The sequence below is a fragment of the Pimephales promelas genome, chromosome 15 (assembly GCF_988280905.1).
Source record: "Pimephales promelas chromosome 15, fPimPro1.hap1.1, whole genome shotgun sequence".
NCBI classification, from domain to species: domain Eukaryota; kingdom Metazoa; phylum Chordata; class Actinopteri; order Cypriniformes; family Leuciscidae; genus Pimephales; species Pimephales promelas.
The window spans coordinates 14,546,623-14,569,571 of NC_142783.1; the positions used below are offsets into that span (position 1 = coordinate 14,546,623).

Below are 22,949 nucleotides of genomic sequence, written 5' to 3' on the forward strand. Positions count from 1 at the left end.
AGTAAACATAAAATAATAATTTAATTGTTACATAGTCAAAAGGGATTAGTCAAAATTATCATTTTAAAAGGTGTTTCATCTTTTTTAAACACTTAAAAACACTAGCTATATATTTCACACTAGTTTAATTTATTGATTTGCCTTTGATATGGGAAAAAAAATAATGTACCATTGTCTAAATAGCAGGATACTTTTCCTAAACTATTTCGACCTACCTTGTCCAATATAGATGCAATTTCATTAATTGTGACTTCAACAAAAACTGCCATTTGATAAAATTTCCATTCACCTGTAAAAAAGAACAAAGTGTTTAAACACTTACTATTTAATAGGGTCAAATGTCACGCCTCAGTTCATAATTGTTTGGGAACAACTGGTGGATGAGTAAATTATGACAGTATGACAATTTTTTTTAATTTTTATTTTAGGATGATATATAAAAAAAAAAGGTGATTACCGTTCTGTGATTCAACATGCTCCTCAGACATTAGACCATGGTTTTGGGAAGTTTTCTTGATTTCAGAAGATACCCAATCCTCACGCTTTCTTATTTCCTGCTCATCAGTCTGAACACCTTCCACATTAGCTCCATTCCCTGAAAGGTACTTCTCCTCTGTGTCTGGCTCATTTTGAGGGTTACTCAAGTCATTTATATCAGATCTGTCTTGGGTAACTTGATTATTTTTAAGCTCTGTTGAGGAGATTAGTGTATTCTCATTCACATCTAGACATGCTTCTTGAACACAGCCATCTTCGCTGATCCCTGTGACGAAAGAGATGCAACATTATAGAAAATGACAACTTTTACATTATACCATATGCGTAAGATCACAAAACCTAGATTTCCCATCAATCACAAATGCAAAAGTTTTTGTTCCATGCAATATTCACCAAAATTATTAAATCTATTATCTGCCATGCTATTTTTTTTTTTTAAATGATCAGTTTCGAATCATCAGTACCTGGGCTTTCTACACTGACTTCTGTTATCACTGGTGAATATTTCTCTCTTAGAGTAGATAAGAGGGTATACAGTTTTTGTAGTGCTGGGTATTCATTAATATTATTCTTGCCAGGAAAATTGTTATCTTGTTGATTACGTCCTTTTGTGTTCAGCTTCATGTGGTATTCCAACTGCTGTTCAAAGTCACTGAGTTCTTCAAGATCTTTATTATCTTGGCCAGCATCAGTGTTTCCAAGTTTGGAATCCAGCCGAGATAACTTATGGTCTCCGAATAAATCTAAAAGATCTTGGATATTCTGTTCACTCAGATGAGGATATAAGTTTGTATATTTTTTAGAAGTTTCTGTAGAATGGTTGACAGTCTTTTTTTCTTGAATTTCAGGGCTTCCAGGTCGCTCTTCATCACCCTGTTCCTCTTTATCATCCGACTGCACCGCCATGTCACTATCATCACTTTGATCCCAGGTGGCACCTGTGCCACTTTCCTCCCTTTTCATGACACTTTCTGAATCAGTTTGATCACTTTCCTCCCTCTTCGTGACACTTTCTGCAATTTGATCCTCCATATTTGCAGTGTCAGTCTCCGCTTTGTGTTCAACACTCTGATTTTGATCAAGCATATTATTTATACTGCCATCCTGAACTGGGTCATTCTCCGAGAAGATATCATCTGTTAATTTTGTTTCTTTGGAAGTGGGATAGTCACCTGGGTCTTCAGTACTAACAGCGTTGAGAATTGTATCATTGTCTGCATTTTCTGGTAAACTGAGATCATGACCACCATCTTTTGAATTAGTGGATCCATCAGATGTGTTCAGTGATGGGCTTTTTGTATGGCTTTCCTCTATCAGGGTCTCGTTTGTGATTTGTGTGTCACCTTCTAGCTCTTTTGTTTCAAAATTATTCTCTGTAAGTTCAGAAACTCTACCTAATTCATTTTGCTCTCTATTCACTACAACCTCATCTGTATTTTCACCTTCCTTAGTATCCTTAACAATGCTAATTCCTGCTTTTTGTATCTCCAGTAACACATCATGTGAGTCGCTGGTATTATACATTTTATCATCTGTGGCTTTTAGGGCTGAATTTGACTCAAGGTCTGTATGTAGATTTTCTTCACTAATAACAGCTGTTTCTTCTGTTCCAAGAGTGGGAATATGAGAAGTTCCTTCATCAGAAGGCCTTATGTTTGTGTCCAGTTTATGTTTATTGCTCATTTCCATTGCGAGAGCTTCTGAATCTGATAACTTTTCTTCGTAAAATGTGTCTTTTGATAATACTTCATCTAATTGTGTCTCGTATCTGTCCATAACTAACTTGTCATTTTTGCCCATAACTAAATTTTCATTTTTGTCCGTAACTAACTCATCATTTCTGTCCATAACTAACTCGTCATGTCTGTCCATAACTAACTTGTCATTTTTGTCCATAACTAACTCGCCATTTCTGTCCATAACTAACTCGTCATTTCTGTCCATAACTAACTTGTCATTTTTGCCCATAGCTAACTTGTCATTTTTGTCCATAACTAACTCGTCATTTCTGTCCATAGCTAACTTGTCATTTTTGTCCATAACTAACTCGCCATTTCTGTCTATAACTAAATTGTCATTTTTGTCCATAACTAACTCATCATTTTTGTCCATAACTAACTCGTCGTGTCTGTCCATAACTAACTTGTCATTTTTGTCCATAACTAACTCGCCATTTCTGTCTATAACTAAATTGTCATTTTTGTCCATAACTAACTCATCATTTTTGTCCATAACTAACTCGTCATGTCTGTCCATAACTAACTTGTCATTTCTGTCCATAACTAACTCGCCATTTCTGTCCATAACTAACTTGTCATTTTTGTCCATAACTAACTCGTCATTTCTGTCCATAACTACCTTGTCATTTTTGTCCATAACTAACTTGCCATTTCTGTCCATAATTATCTTGTCATTTTTGTCCATAACTAACTCGTCATTTCTGTCCATAACTACCTTGTCATTTTTGTCCATAACTAACTCATCATTTTCGGCCATAATTAACTTATAATTTCTGTCCATTACTAAATCGCCATCTTCTTTTGATGTACCTTTGTCATCTTCAGCTAAACATTTTTCATTAATGTATTCTGATAATGCATCCACAGTCAGTTTTGAATTCAAATCTGCATTTGCACTTTGACTAATTGTGACAGTCTTGATATTAGATTCTTGTGTTTTTTGATAATGCAACTCATTATGAATATCTGTCTCTGGCAATTCAGATATATCAGCACCAGCTTCAGTATCTGTGCTAATTTGATGATAATCACTTTTTTGCTGTTTGATAGTGTCTAAATTGTCTTGATCAGACAGCTTGTCTTCTGAAATGTCATCAGATAAATCAGTCAATTTGGTTATGCTTTGAATAACATCAATTGAATTATTTGCAGATTTAACATCATCATTTTGGGTGTTGGATTTTTGAGAAAAGCCATCCGTTTCTCTAATGTCATCAGATGCAACACTGTCTTTTAAAGTCATTGTTTTGTCGGATAGTGCCTGAGTTTCACTTATTAAATCAACATCGTCAACAGACATTTCTTCCTTTTCCAACTTCTGTTGCTCAAGAAAGTCCTCCTTACCTGAATCTACCTCCTTTGCTGTCTTTTCCTCATCACTTTGCATGCCTTGCTCCACCTCTCCCTCTAAAACATCAACATTGTTTGCACTTTTAGCTTCTTCATTTAAATTATCTGCTGACTTGTCTGTGCCGTCTTCTGTCATATTAGATTCTTCAGTGCTATCAAATTCAATGTTGTCTTTTGTTTTATCAGACAGTGACTGAGTTTTACTAAGTACATCATTGTCTATTGGGTTTGAGTCCTGCTCATCGATATCACTCAACATTTCTTCTTTTTGATCCTCGCTATTATTTTGTTCCTCATCAAAGTCTTCCTCACCTGAATGTTCTTCCTTTGCTGTTTTTTCCTCATCTCTCTTTACTTTTGTGTCTACCTGAAATGGAAGTTTAAGCACTGATGCCAGGCCGCTGACTGAAAATATGGACTCTGAGCTTGATTCTGACTCTTTGGTTTCCATGTTCTCAGTGCTTGTAGCAAATCCAGGGCTTCCTTCCTCAGACAAACTGTCTTTGCCTCCATCATCCTCATCTTGTTTAGTTAGCTCTTCTTTGTAAAGGTTTGTAATTCCGTTGTACATGTTTTCGTACCACCCCGTCTGTTCCTCTACTTTATCATTTTCTGATGTCATGTTCTCCATGGGACCATCCTCATTCTCCACACTTTCATCAGGGTTGTTTTCATCTCTCTGTATTTTGTCATTCAAATCCATGTTCTGACTGGGTTTAAGAATGTTTTGGTCCTCCATGTGTGTGTTTTGATCTGCCATCCCAGCTTCAGGTTTAGTTGTAGCTGGAGTATTGTCTTCACTAAAGCCCAAGACATCTCTACCCATTCTTATCCAGGAGGTAGACTCCTGAGATGAGGTGTCTTTATCATTTGCTGGGTTCTCAATTTTGTCCTGAGTGTCAGTCTTTAGATCCTTGTCTCCAAATCCAAAAGCATTGGTTAGTTCACCCCTGATCCAACCAAACGCTCCAGAGTTCGTATTTTCCTCCACGTGGTTCTCCTCGATATCCATCACTATTTTTCTGCTTTTGAAGGATTCTTCACTGCTTTCATCCTGTGGTTCTTCATTGCTTTGTTCATTCCTGCCAAACCATCCATTAACAGCAGAGCCTATCCATGAAGACCCACCTTTTTCTGTTGTCTTGAGGCTGTTTTGATCAGAAACATCTTGAACAGAAATCGTTATGGGTTCACTCTCTTCTCTATCAGCAGGTTTATCATGGACTTCATTGATATCACTTTCTTGGGTTTCTTGTGTGAAATCTTCCAGATCATTAAATGCAGTGCTGTGCTCAATGACTGAACCATGTTCATCAAAGCAGATGAAGTCATATTCCTGAGGAGAGAATGTATGATTAATATTTATGTTCTTGGTAGACTCTTTTCTAACCAAATCAGCATGGAAGAATTAGTCAGATCATTTAAATGGTAAATGGACTGCATTTATATAGCGCCTTCATAGACCTAATGGCCACCAAAGCGCTTTACATTTTTGCCTCACATTCACCCATTCATACACTCTTTCATACACCATTTAGATTTCTTCGTCAACACACCAGCTAAGTTAATTAGCTAAGAGTCCGATAGTTCACAGAAGTATATTGTGACACGGGTGAAATTTTTTAATTTATTTCATTTTTAATTTATTTAGGATTATCAAAATCCTATTTTTGGTTCCCCAAAGAACCTTACAGTAAACAATGAATAAAATAACATTTTCTTCTTAGTTTAAAGAACATTTTAATAATCTAAAGAACCCTTTTAAGTTACACCTTATTTTACAGCACGTGTACTTACATAAGAATGTACTGAATAATATAAGGTAAATTACATGGGTTAAGGTTAGGGTAGTTCAAGGTTAGTACCTAATTATTACCCAGTTATTGTATTTGCAATTATAAGTGCTTAGTCCTATGTAGAAACCTATGTATGGATGAATCATTCAATAACATGCATTAAGAAAACAGGGTGAATTTGCACTTCATGATGCCATTAATTATTTTTGTTTGCTGTAACTAATTGTATATGTTTGCTTGCTATTGTAATTGTATATTTGATTATATTAAATAATATTTCGGCCTAAAACCAGTTAATGTATGGTATGAAGCATATATATATATATATATATATATATATATATATAGATAGATAGATAGATAGATAGATAGATAGATAGATAGATAGATATAGATATAGAAGACATATATAGATATAGATATATAAATGTACATTACCTGGGTTGGCACCCGTATTTCCTTTTTCTCATCAATAAACAGTTGATCAACCTTGATGGCATCTTTTGGGAACAATCCAGACAGCTTTTCTATCTGCAAAATGTAAGATATGAATATAATGATAATGTAATGCTTTTATTTATCAGTAAACTTAATAAGTTTAAAGAGCCATACATGCATATTTAAACCCATACATGCATATTTTTAATTCATCAACAATTTAATTAATCAAGAACAGAACCAGAAAAGGGTAGACTCACACTTCCTGCCCAGAGATCATTTCTTTTTCCAGTGAGTTTGTAGTATACAGTGATCATATCCCCTTTTTTGAGGTTTAGAAAGCGGCAGTCTTTAGCTGTATGGTCTCTCTGTGCCTGCACACGACTTATCATGCCTGAAGAAATTAGAACCTCAAAGATAAGAGAGCATGACAATAACTTGTACATGAATCACATAAGTGAAATATTTTGCACAAAGCCATATAATTATAAGATAAACAGGTAAACACACATCACAGTTTCAATTTATGGTATTTGAATATAAATGATCAACTTACTTTCACATTCGGGGTCTCCACATAATTTGTAGTCTGAAATCAGCCCCAAACCGTGGTGTAAAAAGCCAAAGGCAACATGAAACAAAATGAATGAACGCACAGCTGCCATGTTTGGATTCATCCAGCGATTCTCTTCATCTCAGTAGATCATTTCAAAATCCAAATAGTCAGAGGGAAAGCCAAGATAAATCACAGCTAAATGTCATTCCCTCTGTCTTGTCAGAGAATGAGCAAATCTATGCAGATCACATTCTGACAAGCAGAGATTGGATTATAGGTTACTGTCAGTAAATCATTAACATCAACACACGCCACATCACAAACTCTCATTGGACCAAAGCCACATTCTGATAAGGTTTCACAATGTTAGAGACTACATGAAGTACAAATATTATTATTTTTTTACCTTGTTTGGATTTTACTTGAGATATTATAGTGAGTAAATGCCCATTCACACCAAGGACGCTAATTGTATCACACCTAGACCTATTCAATAACAACACAGAGAAATTACATAACTGGAATCACTTTTACAAAAAAAAAATTCCAGCAGATGAATGATAAAAACTTTGACAGTCAGTTAGAAACTGCAGAGGATGCTTAGAATAAACAGAAAGCTATTGTGTTTTGGTGTGTAGCCTATACGCTAAATGTTATAGTTATCCTTCTTGGTGTGAACAGGCCTATAAGACTTGTAAAACAGGCACACTAACCTCATTAAATTATCAGTTCAATCATTTATGATAATAATGTTGCGACTAAAAGTGTGGTTGTCTACTCTAGAATGAATAAAGAAATTATGAATACAGAAAATATTCAGCATGAAGGTTAGTCCACATATATTTTTCATAAACAACCCCCACCGGAGAGTGATTCAAAGACACAGGTCAGAATATTTTCATTATTGTTTTAAATAAAGATAGAGTGGTCTTTCCAGTACAAGAATAAATTATTCATAGTGCATCTGGGTAACATGTCAGCCCACTCAGTTACAGTGTTGTTCGAGTAACGATTAGCCTACTGATAGGACTCGCTCGGAGTATCGGAATGAGCAAAGGTCTACAGAGTCTGAAGTTCTTCCAGCAAAACAAAACCTTCTTTAATTTATCGGTCAAGTGGGTAATATTTTCATGCTTAATTTCATTTAATTGATTCAATTTGCATAGCATGGGTGACACTATGGGTTTTTAAAAAATCCCCTGAATATTATTGAAATGCCCCTGAAATTCACTTCCAGGGGGCAAATGTTGTCACTTAAAAAGCATGCATAGCATTGAAAATTCTTCATATTCTAAGTTACCTCTTTATTTCTATATCCTATATACTTATCCATTATTTTTTAAGTCCCTTCGCCTTCATATTGCTCCCAAACAACAGATGTCACTACCATAGACAGGTCACTACACATCTTTCCATTATAGCATATCAGAGCGAGCGAATAGGTCACCACAGTAACCGTCGCGTCCATTGAGCGTCATCATCATGCCCAGTGTTTTCAAAATGGAGAGGTTGACAAGCACATAGAGAGCGTGCAACAGCGATTTATGAATGCTGATTTATTTTGATCGCGCCGAGAAAATAACGCAAAGACATGAAGTCAGATGTGGAGGAGTTGATGCCCAGACTTCTGCCCGTGGAGTCCTGCGACGCAGATGAATATAATTTAAACGAACCGCCCAGAAACCCTCAAGAATATCTCAGACAGGTCCAGTAAGTCATTTTGCATCCCCTTTTTCGTCAATATTTTTTCTTTTCAAAGTAGACGAAAGTAGAACCATATTTATATAAGCATATAGAACCTTATTTATTTTTATTTTTGAATATATCAAAAAACAGAAAGAAGAAAGAAAACTTACTTCACAGATACTTTTTCTGTGTTTATTTGGATTTGCAAATGGTTTATTCTTTTCATTTATTTTATTCTATTATTTTCTATTATATTTATTATTTTTATTATATTTGCTCTATCGGTATTGTAGAGTACTTAATATTTGTGTTTGTGTTTTAATTATGTTTCAGATGCAACTGTATGAATTAAATTTTTTTTTTTACAGTGAGCATTATATTTTTACAGGAAGGAAGCGTCTCTGTTCCCAGATGTTGTTGTGGCACAAATTGATCCAAAGAAGCTGAAGAAGAAACAATCCGTGAACGTGTCTGTGAGTGAGATGAGTTAACAGTGTATAATAATATGTTGTAAATCTTGTGTATTAATTTAGCATATTTTGTTTCACAGATCACAGGTTGTCTGGCCGCACCTGAAGGTTTCTCTCCTAGCTTGAAATGGCAGCAGCAAGAAGTCAGCAAATTTTCAGAAATCAGACAGGTGTTCATTTTGAACTGCATTGGGTACTTTTACTTGTACTTTTAAAATAGTATCTAGTCTAGCATCATCAATTGCTTTCTTGTTTTCAGAGTGTTAACAAGCATCGTCAGCATTGGAAAGCTCAGTTTTTGGATGATAATGTTGTCATGGTAAGACAATTAGCTAATATGTGGACTGACGTTTAAAATGAAAAAGATGTTTAAAAAAAAAGCAAATACTTCTCCCCCCCTTTAGCCCAAAACTGAAGATGAGGATGGGTGGAGGAGGTTCTGCTTGGGTGAGAATGTTTGTCTTGACATTCAGATGAAAGAAGAAGACAATGTTAACCCAGGTCTTGATTATGTCAAGGTACTAATTCCACCTTTATCAGGTTATCAACACATTTCAGCATGAATGGATAACATGAAGTAGATTTATCACACCATGAGCATTCTGTCATGATTTGATGTTTTTAAATCCCTTTTTATCAGACTGGTTTCCCTCCTTTCCTGAGCATTGTCAGCAAACTAAACCAGGTAACTGTCATTTGATAGCAGATGTGATGATTATTCACATATAAATCACATAATAATTGAATTTTTAATTATCATTTCTATTCTCTGTTCAGTCAACCATCTCTGCGGTGCTTGAGTATTTAATCATTTGGTTTGAGGAGAGAGACTTTGTACCACAGTTGGTGAGTTCAATTGCTCCAGTTTGTCATATCCAAATGCATCAGGACCTGTCTTTAATATTGTTCGTTTGAGATAAGTTTAATGGATTTTCTGTCTTTAAAGTCACCATGAAACAGAAGTTGTGATAGTCTTTCCTTTCCTATTCTGACATAGTTGTGGACAGTAAAGTATTTGTACTTTTTTACTGTTCATAAGTACATTTTTCAAGTATCTGTGGTTTACTGAGTATTTTTAATTTGATAAACTTTTACTTCACTACATTCCACAGCATAATACCATACTTTTACTGCACTACATTACATTAAAACATATCGCTACTCATTATTTTGAACTTAAGAAACCGTCAGGTGCTCCGAGACGCAATAGCAGTGTCCGATTCGTGAACGAGCTGATTCTTTTCAATGAACCTGTTAAATCGGTTCGCTAATCGCACCAAAATATCCATTTACAAATTGGACTGTTCCCGAGTAAACAACTCACTGATTCAACAACACCAATATTTCCACTTGCATTCTTCCCCGCCATTTCAAATGAAATAAAACTAGTATGTTTGCATAGCATTCATTTTAAAATGTTATGAATTTAGCCCTATATGATGTCTGTCTTTATTATTTGTCAAAACACAATACATATTATGTATCTCTGCATCCACAAATCTTTCTTACTGACTAGTGCTGGCAATTGACAATTCATAATCATGTTAAACCCATTCCCCCTCCCCCAGTTATTTTGAGCAGTAGGATTACAGAAAATATATAATATAAAATTAATGTAAAAGTATATGAAATCACAAAATAAACATTCATTGATCAGTGCTTTTTACTTTGAATACTTAAGTACATAAAACTTTATTCAATCAAGTACTTTGTGATTTGTGTACTTTGTCCTCCACTGCATATATCTGAGTTAAACGGCTTCTTGAACAAGAAAAAAATGTTGGGCGGGACTCAATTTTGTCCTTCAGAAATCAATTGGATTGTTGTGGTTTTCTATTGGTTGGTCTCAGGTGAGTGACAGGTAGCCCTAGCCCCCAGTGAACATGTCATCAGACAAGAGTGGAAGTTATTTTGATTAAAGATCACATGTGCAGGAATTTAAAAGTAATGATGTGCACAAATAAATGATTTACAATAAATACTGCAATGTTCCATAAAACACAGGAATTTTGATTTCATGATGACTATATTACAACACCATGTTTTCCTTTGAAATGTAAAGGTATTATTAGACCCTATTTGCTCACTAACGTTTATATTCACAGGGCAGATGGCTATATGCATTACTAGCGTGCCTTGAGAAGCCGCTGCTTCCCGAAGCACATTCCCTTATCCGAGAGTTGGCAAGACGCTGCTCAACAGTTCGTGCCAATCTGGTAAACACCTTTTGGTTTGCCCTGAATTAAAAGCTGAAGTATCACTGTTTTCTCCCTTGCTTCCGTTGCAGTTGCGCAAGTGAAGGCTTGTTTGTTGACAGCCTAAAAAATATGCTGTCTAAAATAGACTGAATATTTTTCTCTTCCAGGAGAGCAAAGACGATGATCGTTTGTCAGCTCTTAACTTGATGATTTGTATTGTTGCCAGGTAACTATAACCAGATTTAGGGTTCCCTGAAATGTGTGCAGGTGTTCTTATGAAGTATAATCACAATTCCCTCTGTTAAAGGTATTTTGAGCAAAATGATTTGGCTGACAAAGACTGAGCAAGAGATGGAAGAGCCTTTGCAGAGAAAATTCATGTGACTTGGAGTAACTATGAGAGATAATTTGGAGATTTTGTAGAATAAAGGGACTATTTTGCCAAATTTCTTTTAATTCTGTGTAATATTAAAGTACACCTGTTACAAATACAAATGACTGTCATTTTGAATCATTGGTATTGTCAAATAAAAGTACATTTTTACATAAAAAACAAACACATATTTGGCTTCTTGGCATTAGTTTGTCATGGTGTTGTTGTCCAAAACCATGCAAAGAACTAACAAATAATCCAATTTCTATTGAAAATGTAATGAAAATGAAAGAAATTTCCCTTGCAAAAAAATATCATGACAATTTCAGTCAAAATTGTTAAATGGCTAATTAAATATATATATATATATATATATATATATATATATATATATATATAGCTCTATCAAAAAGTGTAAGACACTTTAAGAATGGTTCTGTAATTTGATTTATTTTTGGATGTTATATTGACTTTGAATTCAGTTCAATTTTCTCACACAAGTAATTAACATTTATTTAATATGAAAATAAATAAAAAGATAACTAAATATCACAGAAATTATACGCAAGATCATGAGAGACTTAAGAAACGACTTGGTCAAAATTAATAATAAAGAAACAAAAGAATATATGGTTCATTTATGGGGTTTCTTGCATATTTGGAATATTTTCCATGCTTGAAAAATCTAGGGACCTTTGTCACTGTTATCAATTTGAAAATCTGAGATAATGTTGCAATGAAGGGTAAAAATATCTATTGGAGACCGAAAAACATTTGTATACACCGTTAAAGTCTGACTCTGATAATTAATTTTAGTCTCAATGATCCTGTCAATCACATTATTGGTTCTTGCGCGCCACCTGTGTGTGAGGTTTCGATATGCAGGAACGCCCATGTGATCATGTGATCAGCGTTGCTCGCCTTCATTGAGGCAAGCGCGCGCACGACGCTCCACGCGCAGCTGCTGGAAAACGAAGAGCAAGATGGCGGTGGCTGTTCGAAGTTTGCAAGACCAGCTGGAAAAAGCCAAGGAAAGCTTAAAGAGCGTGGACGAAAATATTCGAAAACTTACCGGCAGAGATCCGGGTGAACTGAGGTATTACTTGATGAAAGCGTTTTAATCAGTAACGTTTCTTTGGTGGAAAATAAGCCAGGGCCTGTTAGCAAGCTAAGACTGCGGCTAGCGCACAAGCTAAAGTATCACATGTGTTAAATTTCAGCGATTAAATCATCGACATATTACACTGATCAGTCTTTATTTTGTTTGTGCAGTGATCTCTCAGAGCTATCTAAATCACCCATGCCTCAAAATAAGTAGCTACGCTGGAGAGAAAGTATCATGTCTGTTTGCAAGCACAATAGTACGCAGTATTAAGTAGATTATGAATAATGAAGGCTGGTAGTAAAAATATAGCATTAGTAACGTGGTATTTAGATTAAAATTGAGTTTTTCTTCAAAGATTGGTCCTTAGACTCAACTGCTGGCAATTGAAATTAGTAACTTAAAGGTTATAGATTAGTCCTGCAAGGACTTCCTACTTATTGTTTAAACGACAGGTGATGCATATTTATGGCTTTTCATCCAAATCTTTGGAGACCCAATACATACAGTTTTGTAATTTGTTTTCCTACAAAAGTAACGATGGCTTCTAGATGCTGTAACCCTGTTTATTTCTGATTGAACTGTATGTTTGGACTGGACATGGGAGGTGTTGACCTTATAATATCCGATAGGTTTTATTGTTTTCGGTCAGACTTGAACGTGATTTGCTAACATTAACGTTACTTTTCCAGACCGGGTCAAAATAGGAGGCTGACCATCTCAGGCCCAGGTGGAGGTAGGGGGCGTGGAATCAATTTGCTGAGGTAAGAATCTGTTCTTTTCTAGGTAACTGCTTGTAATTAGGGGTGTCCCGGTTCAGTTGTATAACTGTTCATCTGTTATAGGACAACTTTGTTTGAATAAACAAGCAGACACTGATTAGCTTCTCGCTCTACGTTTATTTAAAATGAACAGCAAGACAACTAGACGTGAATGTGCTTTCCATTAAATAAATCACACACACAGTAAACAACCTTCAACAACAACAACAACAAAAAAAAATTCAGTCTCACAGTTATATAATAACCGTCACACCCCTACTTGTAATAAGTACATTTTGGACTTGTCCTTGATTTCTGTCAAACCCCTCTCAGGCGTGGACTCTCAGATAGCGGTGTAGGACCCCCAGCCAAACAGAGGGACATCGAAGGGGCACTCTTGAGGTGAGATCTTTTGCCAATTACCTGATTTCTGGATATGTTATGAATGAAGTTCATGTTTGCACTTGCAGGTTTCCAAAATGTATTTACAAATTGTCTGTCAAACTAGGCTGGCAGGGGATCAGCGAGCCAGGAGAGATTCACGCCATGACAGCGACGCTGAGGATGATGACGATGTCAAAAAAGTATGCAGACCACATTTGTCCCACCACCCCATGTAGATTTGTCCCCTTATTGAATCATGTTTTTATTTTCTATCAATAGCCAGCGTTGCAGTCATCTGTGGTTGCTACCTCCAAAGAACGTACGCGCCGAGATCTTATTCAAGATCAGACCATGGACGAAAGAGGAAAGCAGAGGTACTGCTTTTGTTTTGGGCAATGTCTGCAAAGCTTTCGTCATTTGTTTTCTTGTTTTTCCACTGCAATTTTTCTTAAAATAATTAAATAATGATTATTTTATCTCATTCAGAAACCGGCGCATGTTTGGCCTTTTGATGGGAACGTTACAGAAGTTTAAACAGGAGTCTACTGTGTCCACAGACCGGGTAGGCATGCTTTGAATTTTGTACTAGGCCTTTTATCTCATATATATGTGTATATATATATATATATATATATATATATATATATATATAAAAACTCTGTCGTTGAGAGCCTCTGTTTTTGAAGCGTTTAGCTCCAACCTTAACTCACCTGCCTGTAGCTTTTTAGTAATCCTGAAGACATTGGTTAACTGATTCAGGTGTGTTTGATTGTGGTTGGAGCAAAACTCAGCAGGGCAGTGACCGTCCAGGACCAAGTTCAACGAGTCCTTCAAAGCTAAATTTTTTCTAACCCTTTTTTGTGTTCGGTTCACGCTGATAGTCTGCGATTTGCATACACGTTAAGTCAAACTGCCTTTGAAAAGAAGCGCTGCTTTAATTTTAGAACTTGTTTTTTCCCCCTCCAGTTAAAAAGACGCCAAGAAATTGAGCAGAAATTGGAAGTGCAAGCAGAACAGGAGCGTAAAAAAGTTGAGGGTGAAAGGAGAGAGCTCTTTGAAGAAAGACGTGCCAAACAAACAGAGCTGCGACTTCTGGAGCACAAAGTGGAGCTCGCTCAACTGGTATGCGTCTCAGCTGCAGGGCTCTTTTATTGTGTGCTTGCAGACAGGAATTTTTTTGGATAGACTGTCCTTGGTCTGACATTTCCGTGCATGTATTGTGGTCTCATCTAATTCCAGCAAGAAGAATGGAATGCACATAATACTAAGCTCATCAAGTTCATTCGCACGAAGACCAAGCCCCCGATCTTCTACCTGCCTGGGCGAATGTGCTCCGCTACTCAAAAGCTCCTGGAGGAGTCTCAGAAAAAATTAAATGGTAAGCGTGTCTTGATTACTTATTTTTTGTTTCTCCATTTTCACAGCTTATATTTTAGGTCCTGTTTACTCCTGGTATATTTACATTTTACCTGATATTTGAATTGCACCAAGACCAAACATTTAAGTAGCTTTAAAGTATTTATGAAATGAAAATCTGAAATGATTCAAAGTGTGTTTTCAACAGTATTTTTCACTGATTGAACATAGAAGTGTACTGCAACATGCAGACATAGTCTTCATATGGGATTATTAGTTTCCAATAGTCTTTCAAATGAACTAATGAAGCTAAAAAGGTGTTCTTAGAGAAATACTTCTGCCGCATATCTTTTTCCCTGACTTAAAATAAACGTTGATTTAAAAAAAAAAAATGTATTGTCAAATTTCCAGGTGTGTTTGATGAGAGACGTGAAGCCTTTGCAGAGCAACTTAACAAAATGGAGGCTCGGCCAAGGCGTCAGTCCCAGAAGACAGGTGACAGAGAAATGGAGGATAGCCGTCGGGCTGAAGAGACGAAGAAAGAAGATCCAGAGGAGGGTAAGGCTGGAGTAGGGCGGACAGGTAACAGGCATGATGTGGAGATTGAGGACGAGGAAGATGATTTAGTGGAGGTGGATGCAGAGATTAGAGAGAGGGAGGGGGAGCAAGAGCAGGCAGAGGAAAAGGATAAACATGAGGAGAGTGAGAGGAAAGCAGAGGAGGAAGATGATGATGAGGAGGAGGATGATGATGTGGGAGCGGTTGAGGTTAAGAAAGATGAGGAAGAGCAGATGGAGGTTACAGAAGTTGTGAGGGAGGCTGAGAAGCAGAGTAAGTTGCAGGTAGAGAGTCCAGAAGCTATAGTTGAAGAGGTAGGTAATGGTAGAAGGGAGGAAGAGCAGGAGACCGAGAATGAGACTCGGCAGGACGTCGTGACGGACTCTCAGCAAACCCCCGAAAGCCACATGGAAACACAGCCTGAGGAGTGTAAAGAGCCTCAACTGGATGACCCAACTCCTTCCGTGACCCAAAATGACACCAAACAAGATGACACTGTGCCTGAGACCAAACAGCCACAGCTTGAACCTGACCCAGAAGTCTTGTCTCAAGAGCAAAGCCAAGAACCATCAGTCCAACCACAAGGAGCCAAAGCGGACGCGAAGGAAGCTGGCGAGGAGGCCGACGACGCTCGCGGACGGGCCAAAGTCCGGGAAAAGAAGAGCAAGAGCCGAAGTAGCAGCAGTTCTTCTTCCAGTTCCTCTTCAAGCTCCTCCAGTGGATCCAGCTCTTCTTCTAGCGGCTCCAGCAGCAGTTCCTCTGGCTCATCCTCGTCGTCTTCCAGTTCACGCTCCCGCAGCCGTGGCAGGGATAGAGACGGCCGAGACCACAAACGCCGCCGGAGACCGTCGGACAGGGAGCGCAGGAAGAGCGGCAGCGAGAGGGGACACAAGTCCTCCAAAGGCAGCGGACGGGAAAGCAAGGGGTCTAAAGACAAGAACTCCAAACCTGACAGGAAGAGAATAAGTTCAGAAGGAAGAAGGTCTTCCAGAAGTGAGAGGGATCGGAAGTCTGATCGAAAGGAGCGACGTTAGGAAAATGATGCTTCCAGTTTTGCGTAATTTCTTCACGGCGGTCATGTGGTTACCATAGTTTTTAAGGTGCAGTTGCCTTATTTTTCTTGAGTGGGTTTTACATTTGAAGTCTCCATCTCTCCAATGTTTTTTTTGTTCCCCTTCTAGTTTTGTCAACTGGTTATTTCGGTGTATCTCAGAATTTTTAAGATTTATAAACTCTGCTTTTACGAGCCATCACTTTAAATGTATTGGTTTCATGCTATATCAGACCTTTCACATTATCGGACAAAAACAATGCTTGAAATATGCTTCTCGTGCTGATCCACCACGGTGTTGCCAGTTCCTGTTATATAGTAGTCACTGATGTTTTCAGTTATGTGATGCCATAACGCAATTTCTTTTTTTAAAAAAAACATTCAATGAATATGAAGCATCCATTCTGACGGTATCTTAAAGTGATTAGGTTATTTCTTGTTGTAGCAAAATTGTCTCTTTTTTTTTGTATAAATCATTCATTAACATGGGGAAAAACATTAAAGATAATATCTCTTTATGATGGTGTTCCTGGTTTGTTTGCATGTTTATTTACATAATTTTTGCATCACTTGAGAGTGTGTTTGTAGTGACATTACTATCAGTACTATGACTGGTAAAACTGAAACATGCCTTTTTTTTTTAATTGAACATTAGAATGAACAATTTTAGCCTAAAATATTTATGGTTATTTTATTGATCATTAGATTTAAAGCTACACTGTGAAACTCTTTTAGTTTATTCTTAGCCAAAAACACTTAGTTCTTTAATAAATATATGTGCTCATTTATGTATATTTACTTTGTTCAAGTAATGAAGTATTCTAGTGAGTGTGTAATATGCCATTGAAAATACATACGGGTAAGGGGTTCTAATGTCGGTCGCCATGTTGCCCCTCCATCTTGAAAGTACATTAGCCAAAGAGGGACATACCCGTTAATTAAAGCTTCGCCTTTCGCGTTTACGTTTGAGTTAACACTCATGGACAAGGTTGAACTGGAAGCCATGTTAATCTTGGACTACATTGGCCACCGTAGGAGTTAAAACAAAATCGGAATTGAGAGGAACAGAAACTAATATTTATTGCATAGTCTGATACCTTTTCACCGCTAGATAGGGGTAAAAATCACACAGTATAGCTTTAACAATTTTAGCCTAACAGATTAAGTTATGCAAAACAGTAAAATTAAAGAGAAATGCACATCTTTTCCAGTCAGTTTTCTTATAGTAGTTGCTCTTTTGTTTGCACCTGTTCTTGAGCAACTGGCCAAATTTTGTCACCTTAACACTAGTTATGTTGACCAGAATAAGGAAACATCTTAAAAAGCTTGGCTGACCCATAGCGAAAAATGTATAAAATCTAAACAGAGAATAAATTGGGGATTAAATGGATTATATACATTTCTTATACATGCATACATAATTATGTGATAAAACCGAATGTGTCATGAGATAAGGTTGTACTTGATTAGAAGTGAACTAGTAAAATGCAGCCATAATACAATATTTAATAGTAATATGTTCTTTTCCCCACCTCATGGTGGCAGTAGTGCTTTGCAAAGCATCATAAGAACATGCTGTATTTCCCCAGGTCTTCTGCCAGGTTTTTGTCTGCTGAATGAGTATCAGGTTATTTCCACATAGTTACACACAACATCAATGCAACCGTGCAAAAAATTCCCTCCTCAAACTTGGCAATATTGAAATAGATCTAAATTATGTACGTTCATCTGCCATTTGCAAGAAAATGCTTTCTTTGGCCAATCAGATAATTAGCTCTAGAACAAAATAATAAATAATCGTATTCAACATTAAAATAGTGTGCTTGGTTTACATCTGACAACTATGCCACACACAAAATGGTGGCCGCAAGATGGAAATAAAACTGAAGGCCTATGGTCTGTAGGCCTATGAAATATTCTGTCTCCATCTTAAAGACTGCATGGAATCAAAACTGGCAGTATTCACTTTCTTTAGAGGTAATGGATAGTCTAATGTTATATTTTTATGAAAACGGTATACGCCTATACACATTAGTTCACTAAAGTAAAATGGTTTGACGAATGGCAATTTACGTTGACTTAAAATTATGTGCTCCCCTCTAGTGGTGGTCATTACTTCTCATAGGATCTCTGTTCCTGTTTCCAATGTAACCCTCCATGCCCCCTACGATTGTTCCCGCTCGGTGAAAGTGAACAGTCAGCTGTTCTAGGCCTCATTAGCGATGTCTGTCTCTGATGAAGCCCTTCTATTGATCCGTCTCCAGAGGAAAAAGTGCTGGGTAAACAGGACAGAGTTACAGCTCAGAGGGGACCGGCTCGGCCTCGACGCACACAGAGGTGATGCAGGGGAGAGAACAAAAACTTTATCATGCTGTCTACATCTTGTTTAAGCCTACACATCTAGAAAGTGTGGTACAGTCATTGCTTTCTGCGAAATGTCTAAGAAATGCCAGTAACAATTGCAGCTAAACCTTTGCAGTACGTCGGACGTAGGCCTACGAATCAAAATATATTGGAAATTAAATTGCCAATTTTTAAAATTGGATATGAAGTAGGCTACACAATTTGATATTGAAAGAGGGCTACAGTTTCTTTCTACAGTTTAGCCTATAGTAATGTAGGCTACTAGTTACTCATCTTTTTTTTTTTTTTTACGGAAAATGTTATGAAAGTTCATTACGATCAAAGGTGTGTGTGTGAACCCTTTTCCAAATTACCTGTTTCCCACATAAATTTTTGTTGTTAAATGTTGGGGTTTTAACTTTTTTATGCTAAGAAACCCCAAATATGATGATCCCCCATCCATAAATGTTTAATGTAAAAGATTTAATAACAAGTGTCCATTTTCTCTGACACCCTGAGTCAGTGGCGTAGGTTTGATTTTGAAATTGGTGGGGACGGGGACATCAATATATACATATATTAAGTTTTGGTTGAAATTATTGCCAGGGATATACCAGTGTCACTGAATAGAGTGCCGAAATGATGACGCATGGGTTCCCTCGGTTGAAAAGCAATTCATTTTCTCCATTGACTTTTGGAAAATCGCTCAAAATAAGATCTGTGTGTCCTTACACGTTTTGTCTATCAAAATAATCTTTACAAGTTAATCCAAAATGTATACATTTTGAAGCCTCTAAAACCACAAGCAAGTTATAACTGTGTTCTGTCATAGATCAAAACATGAAAATATTTAGAGGCTTTGTTCACCACAGAACTTATTTCAGGCGATTTAGCAAAAACCCATTCAAAAATCCCATAGACTTTAGAGTGAGGGATCCGGTAGTGCTAAAATGCTAACTCACTTCCGCGTTTTGGCCTACAGAACTTTGCGTCCCTACTAAATTCTACTCCCCCTGAGTCATAAAAACTGCTTTATAAACCTTTAGTTCGGTATTTTACACTTAAAGTCCTGTTTAAGATAATTTCTGATGAAATAGAACGGTTAAGATTGAAATTTGGACAAACGCTGCTGTCCCGAGAATAGGTTTCTGTGTTAGCACCTCCTACAGTATGTGCACTGGAACAATCATTCATAAAACGCATTAAACTTTAGTTTATAAAGACGTAAAACTCACCGAGTTTAATTTCAACTAATCAATCAGCACCCATGTAAGTGCAGGATTTGATGGGCATACTAAATAAATGTGCGGCTGGCTTGACAATGTATTTTCAACACGCGGCCCACTTGACCGCAGTGAGTGGTCTGGGGTGTTCACTGATATGTTCACACAAAAATCGCTGCAAAAGATGCTTTCCAACAGGTTTTATCGTAGTTTTTGTCTGACTCATTTACTTGACTTGGTACAAAAACTACACTAAAACCTGTTGGAAAGTATCTTTTACAGCGATTTTTGTGTGAGCATATTCTCGGGACAGCAGCATTTGTCCAAATTTCAATCCTAGCCGTTCATCATGCAGAAACGATCTAAAAACAGGGCTTTAAGTGTAAAATACTGAACTAACCCTTTAAAATAAACGAAGAATACAATTGCGTCATATACAAAAAAAGCATGTATGGCCGAGTAGTCAATGGTTAGGAGTCCCCAGACCCCAGTTTGAAGTTTTCAAGAAGTTCAAGCAGCCCGCGTTCTCATCCTTTAACGTCATATAGAACGCTATATGCAAAAATGGCGCTATACTACGCACATGGCACCCTTTATCGTTATAACACACAAACATAAGACATCATAAATCATTTAGCGTGAATATGACACACCCTACCCCACACCTAAACTTAGCCCTCACAGCGCGTGTTATATTAACGATAATGGGTGCCATGTGCGTAGTATAGCGCCGTTTTTGCAGCGTTCAATATGACGTTAAAGGATGCGAATGCGTTGAAATACTCTATACAGAAAAAAAGGCTTCTTCATAAGAAATGGATTCTTTGCAGAACTATAGGCGGACCTTTATTTTTAAGAAATGTCTTAACACCAGATGTTGCACTACTGCCAAGAGTAGGCTATATCAGAACACGGGACAAGAATATGGGATTGTAAATTGCTGTGCGGGTAAGTTTGTATTCACTAAATGATTCGTTAGTTGAATAGGACATGAATGAATGATTTTCTTCCACACTTTGTCTGTGGGTGATCGTGCATAGCTTTCTGTCAGTGGTCAGTGTTTTTTCTCAGCGGTCATGTGAGAACAGTTTGATTTTTAGATCAATAGCAAGATTCCTTCCCCCAAGCTTCAAAGGCAGAATGATTGAGCACAGCTCAATGAAACCAGGGTCTTTTAATTAGCGGGTGTGGGAGTTCCTAATAAATGGCTTAACTGACTTGTTCACTGACACTAAAGTGCGTGTCACTTAGGCTAGTTTAACAGTTTGTTCTTTCGGAAGCTGAGTTGTGAGGCTCACAGGCGACCGGATCAGAGTCTCTGGAGTGCGTTCGTGACTCTAGTTGTAATGTAGAAATTAAACTGACATTGGTGTTAAGTTTGCTTCGGTGAGCTCGGTCAACTGGTGAGTTTCAACTAGACGTCTGCTGCTTCATTGTTCAAGGCTACATTTCACTCATCATGTCAACATCCTTTCTGCAAATTGTTCACAAAGAAAAATATGAAAGCTTTTCTACATTCTTTACATGCTTTTATAAACTTGCCTCAGAAAAAAACATTAGTACGTGCATCTTGAGACAAAACAATGGCGATGTATTTTTTTTTTTTTAAAGAAGATCCAACATGACATAGGCTATCAGTCTGAGAAAATCAGTGCAAGTTGTTTTCAGTGAAGACCGCTCAAACATGAAACATGAAGACCGCTCAAACTGTGAAACCGGGGCGATGCTGTTCTATATTTGTTTTCTGTCCTTCTTAAAACAATCCAACTGACAACTTTTCAAACTATGAAGTAGTAATATGAGACATTAAACTGACTGGAGAGGCTTTCAGTGTACCAGGATGGTTGGTAAACTTAGGATCCTAAGGATAAATGTCCGTTGGTTTTTGCATAGTTTGTTTTTAGTTTATAAACGCAAAATGCAATTTCTGACTGTATGAGTCAGAGAAACTGCTTTTTATCTGTTACAAATAAATACAGAAACATTGTGCATGTGTAACCGAGTGGTTAAGGCATTGGACCTAGGATCCAGTAGACAAACACCTGTTGGATAATGCATACTAATTTTGTATTATTGCAGAATACGATGTAGGGCACTTAAACCAGTCAGGGTGGCCTGAGGGGTTAAGGCTTTGGACGTGAGATTATGCATACTTTTGCATTAATGCAAAATATAATTCCTGGCTTCATGCATGAGTGAAAGCAGTTTATGTCTGACAAAAAAAATCCAATCCGCTCAATCCACTGAAACCAACCAGGAATGCCGAGTGGATAGATCCAATGGACAAATTTGTACTTGTGGGTTCAAACCTCACTACTGATAATGAAAATTAGGTTTCCATGTTGATGTTTAAGCACAAAAAGCCTGCATGAGTCATTGAATTTGACTTTGATGTGGTGGATTTAAGAACCAATAGACCAATGTCCTCATTGGTTCAAATATCACTCCTGCTTCAGAGTTTTTAAATTGAAAAAAAAAAGACCTATTCAGACCTATGCAGTTGTTTCGAGTGGATGCTCCACTCAAGGTGGTGGATAACTTTATGTACTTCCAATATAGCTGCTCTATTGCTGCTCATTTGCAGGAAGTTGAAGGTCTTCCATAAAAGAAATGACACTCTATGGGAGAAACAATGAGAGAAAAATGCTAGTATGCAAGTCAGCCAGTGAGACCAGAACACATGCATTTAGTGCAAGTGACTTTTTATGTTTATAGATTTATGTGAGATACACTGTTGATCTTAGTATTTGCAATCATTTCAGTGTTGAATGGGGCACTGCGGCTGTGTTCCAGTGGGAGATGGCATTCAGTTTTTCATTTTGATGTAGTGTGGAAAGCCCTAAGGCACAGAGCAGAAATCTACACCATGTGTGGACCACCGCAGAGCTTTGCGATTTCTGATCTCAGATCCTCTAAAAAATAATCCAGTGAGTTTTCCTCATAGACAAACCAAATTGGAAATTAAAGTTCCCCCGCTAATTTCTATTTTGATGGGCTCCCTTTAATGCTTTACATTTCTTTTAGACTTTTAATCTGGCTTGGTTGAGTTCCTGCTCCACCATCCAAT

The 22,949-nt window shown here is 37.2% G+C and overlaps 3 protein-coding genes across 7 annotated transcripts in view; 2 read left to right on the forward strand and 1 right to left on the reverse strand.

Moving 5' to 3' along the window:
• The window catches only part of mia2 (MIA SH3 domain ER export factor 2), a 19,219-nt gene extending 12,607 nt beyond the window's left edge, over nt 1–6,612 (reverse strand). For 2 of the 5 annotated variants that reach the window (XM_039672884.2, XM_039672865.2), the window contains exons 1-6: nt 6,378–6,612; nt 6,082–6,215; nt 5,822–5,914; nt 963–4,923; nt 458–763; nt 216–289 (exon numbers count right to left, since the gene is read on the reverse strand). In XM_039672884.2, the coding sequence (XP_039528818.2) occupies nt 216–289; nt 458–763; nt 963–4,923; nt 5,822–5,914; nt 6,082–6,215; nt 6,378–6,498 (4,689 nt within the window). In that variant the 5' untranslated portion in view covers nt 6,499–6,612. The remainder of the gene's footprint in view (nt 1–215; nt 290–457; nt 764–962; nt 4,924–5,821; nt 5,915–6,081; nt 6,216–6,377) is intronic. The other 3 variants (XM_039672888.2, XM_039672892.2, XM_039672900.2) reach the window with 3 other exon arrangements.
• Nucleotides 6,613–7,843: 1,231 nt separating this feature from the next.
• gemin2 (gem (nuclear organelle) associated protein 2) lies at nt 7,844–11,226 on the forward strand. Its single transcript, XM_039672925.2, has 10 exons — nt 7,844–8,087; nt 8,452–8,536; nt 8,614–8,703; nt 8,793–8,852; nt 8,938–9,051; nt 9,174–9,218; nt 9,311–9,379; nt 10,639–10,749; nt 10,899–10,957; nt 11,039–11,226. The coding sequence occupies exons 1-10, from the start codon at nt 7,969–7,971 to the stop codon at nt 11,073–11,075; spliced, it is 789 nt and encodes a 262-aa protein (XP_039528859.2). The 5' UTR covers nt 7,844–7,968; the 3' UTR covers nt 11,076–11,226.
• Nucleotides 11,227–12,034: 808 nt separating this feature from the next.
• On the forward strand, nt 12,035–16,834 carry pnn (pinin, desmosome associated protein). The gene is made up of 9 exons (XM_039672855.2): nt 12,035–12,200; nt 12,899–12,970; nt 13,301–13,369; nt 13,476–13,551; nt 13,631–13,725; nt 13,838–13,913; nt 14,318–14,473; nt 14,591–14,729; nt 15,119–16,834. Exons 1-9 carry the CDS (start codon nt 12,088–12,090, stop codon nt 16,297–16,299), a joined length of 1,977 nt encoding a protein of 658 aa, XP_039528789.2. The 5' UTR covers nt 12,035–12,087; the 3' UTR covers nt 16,300–16,834.
• The last annotated feature ends 6,115 nt before the right edge of the window (nt 16,835–22,949 follow it).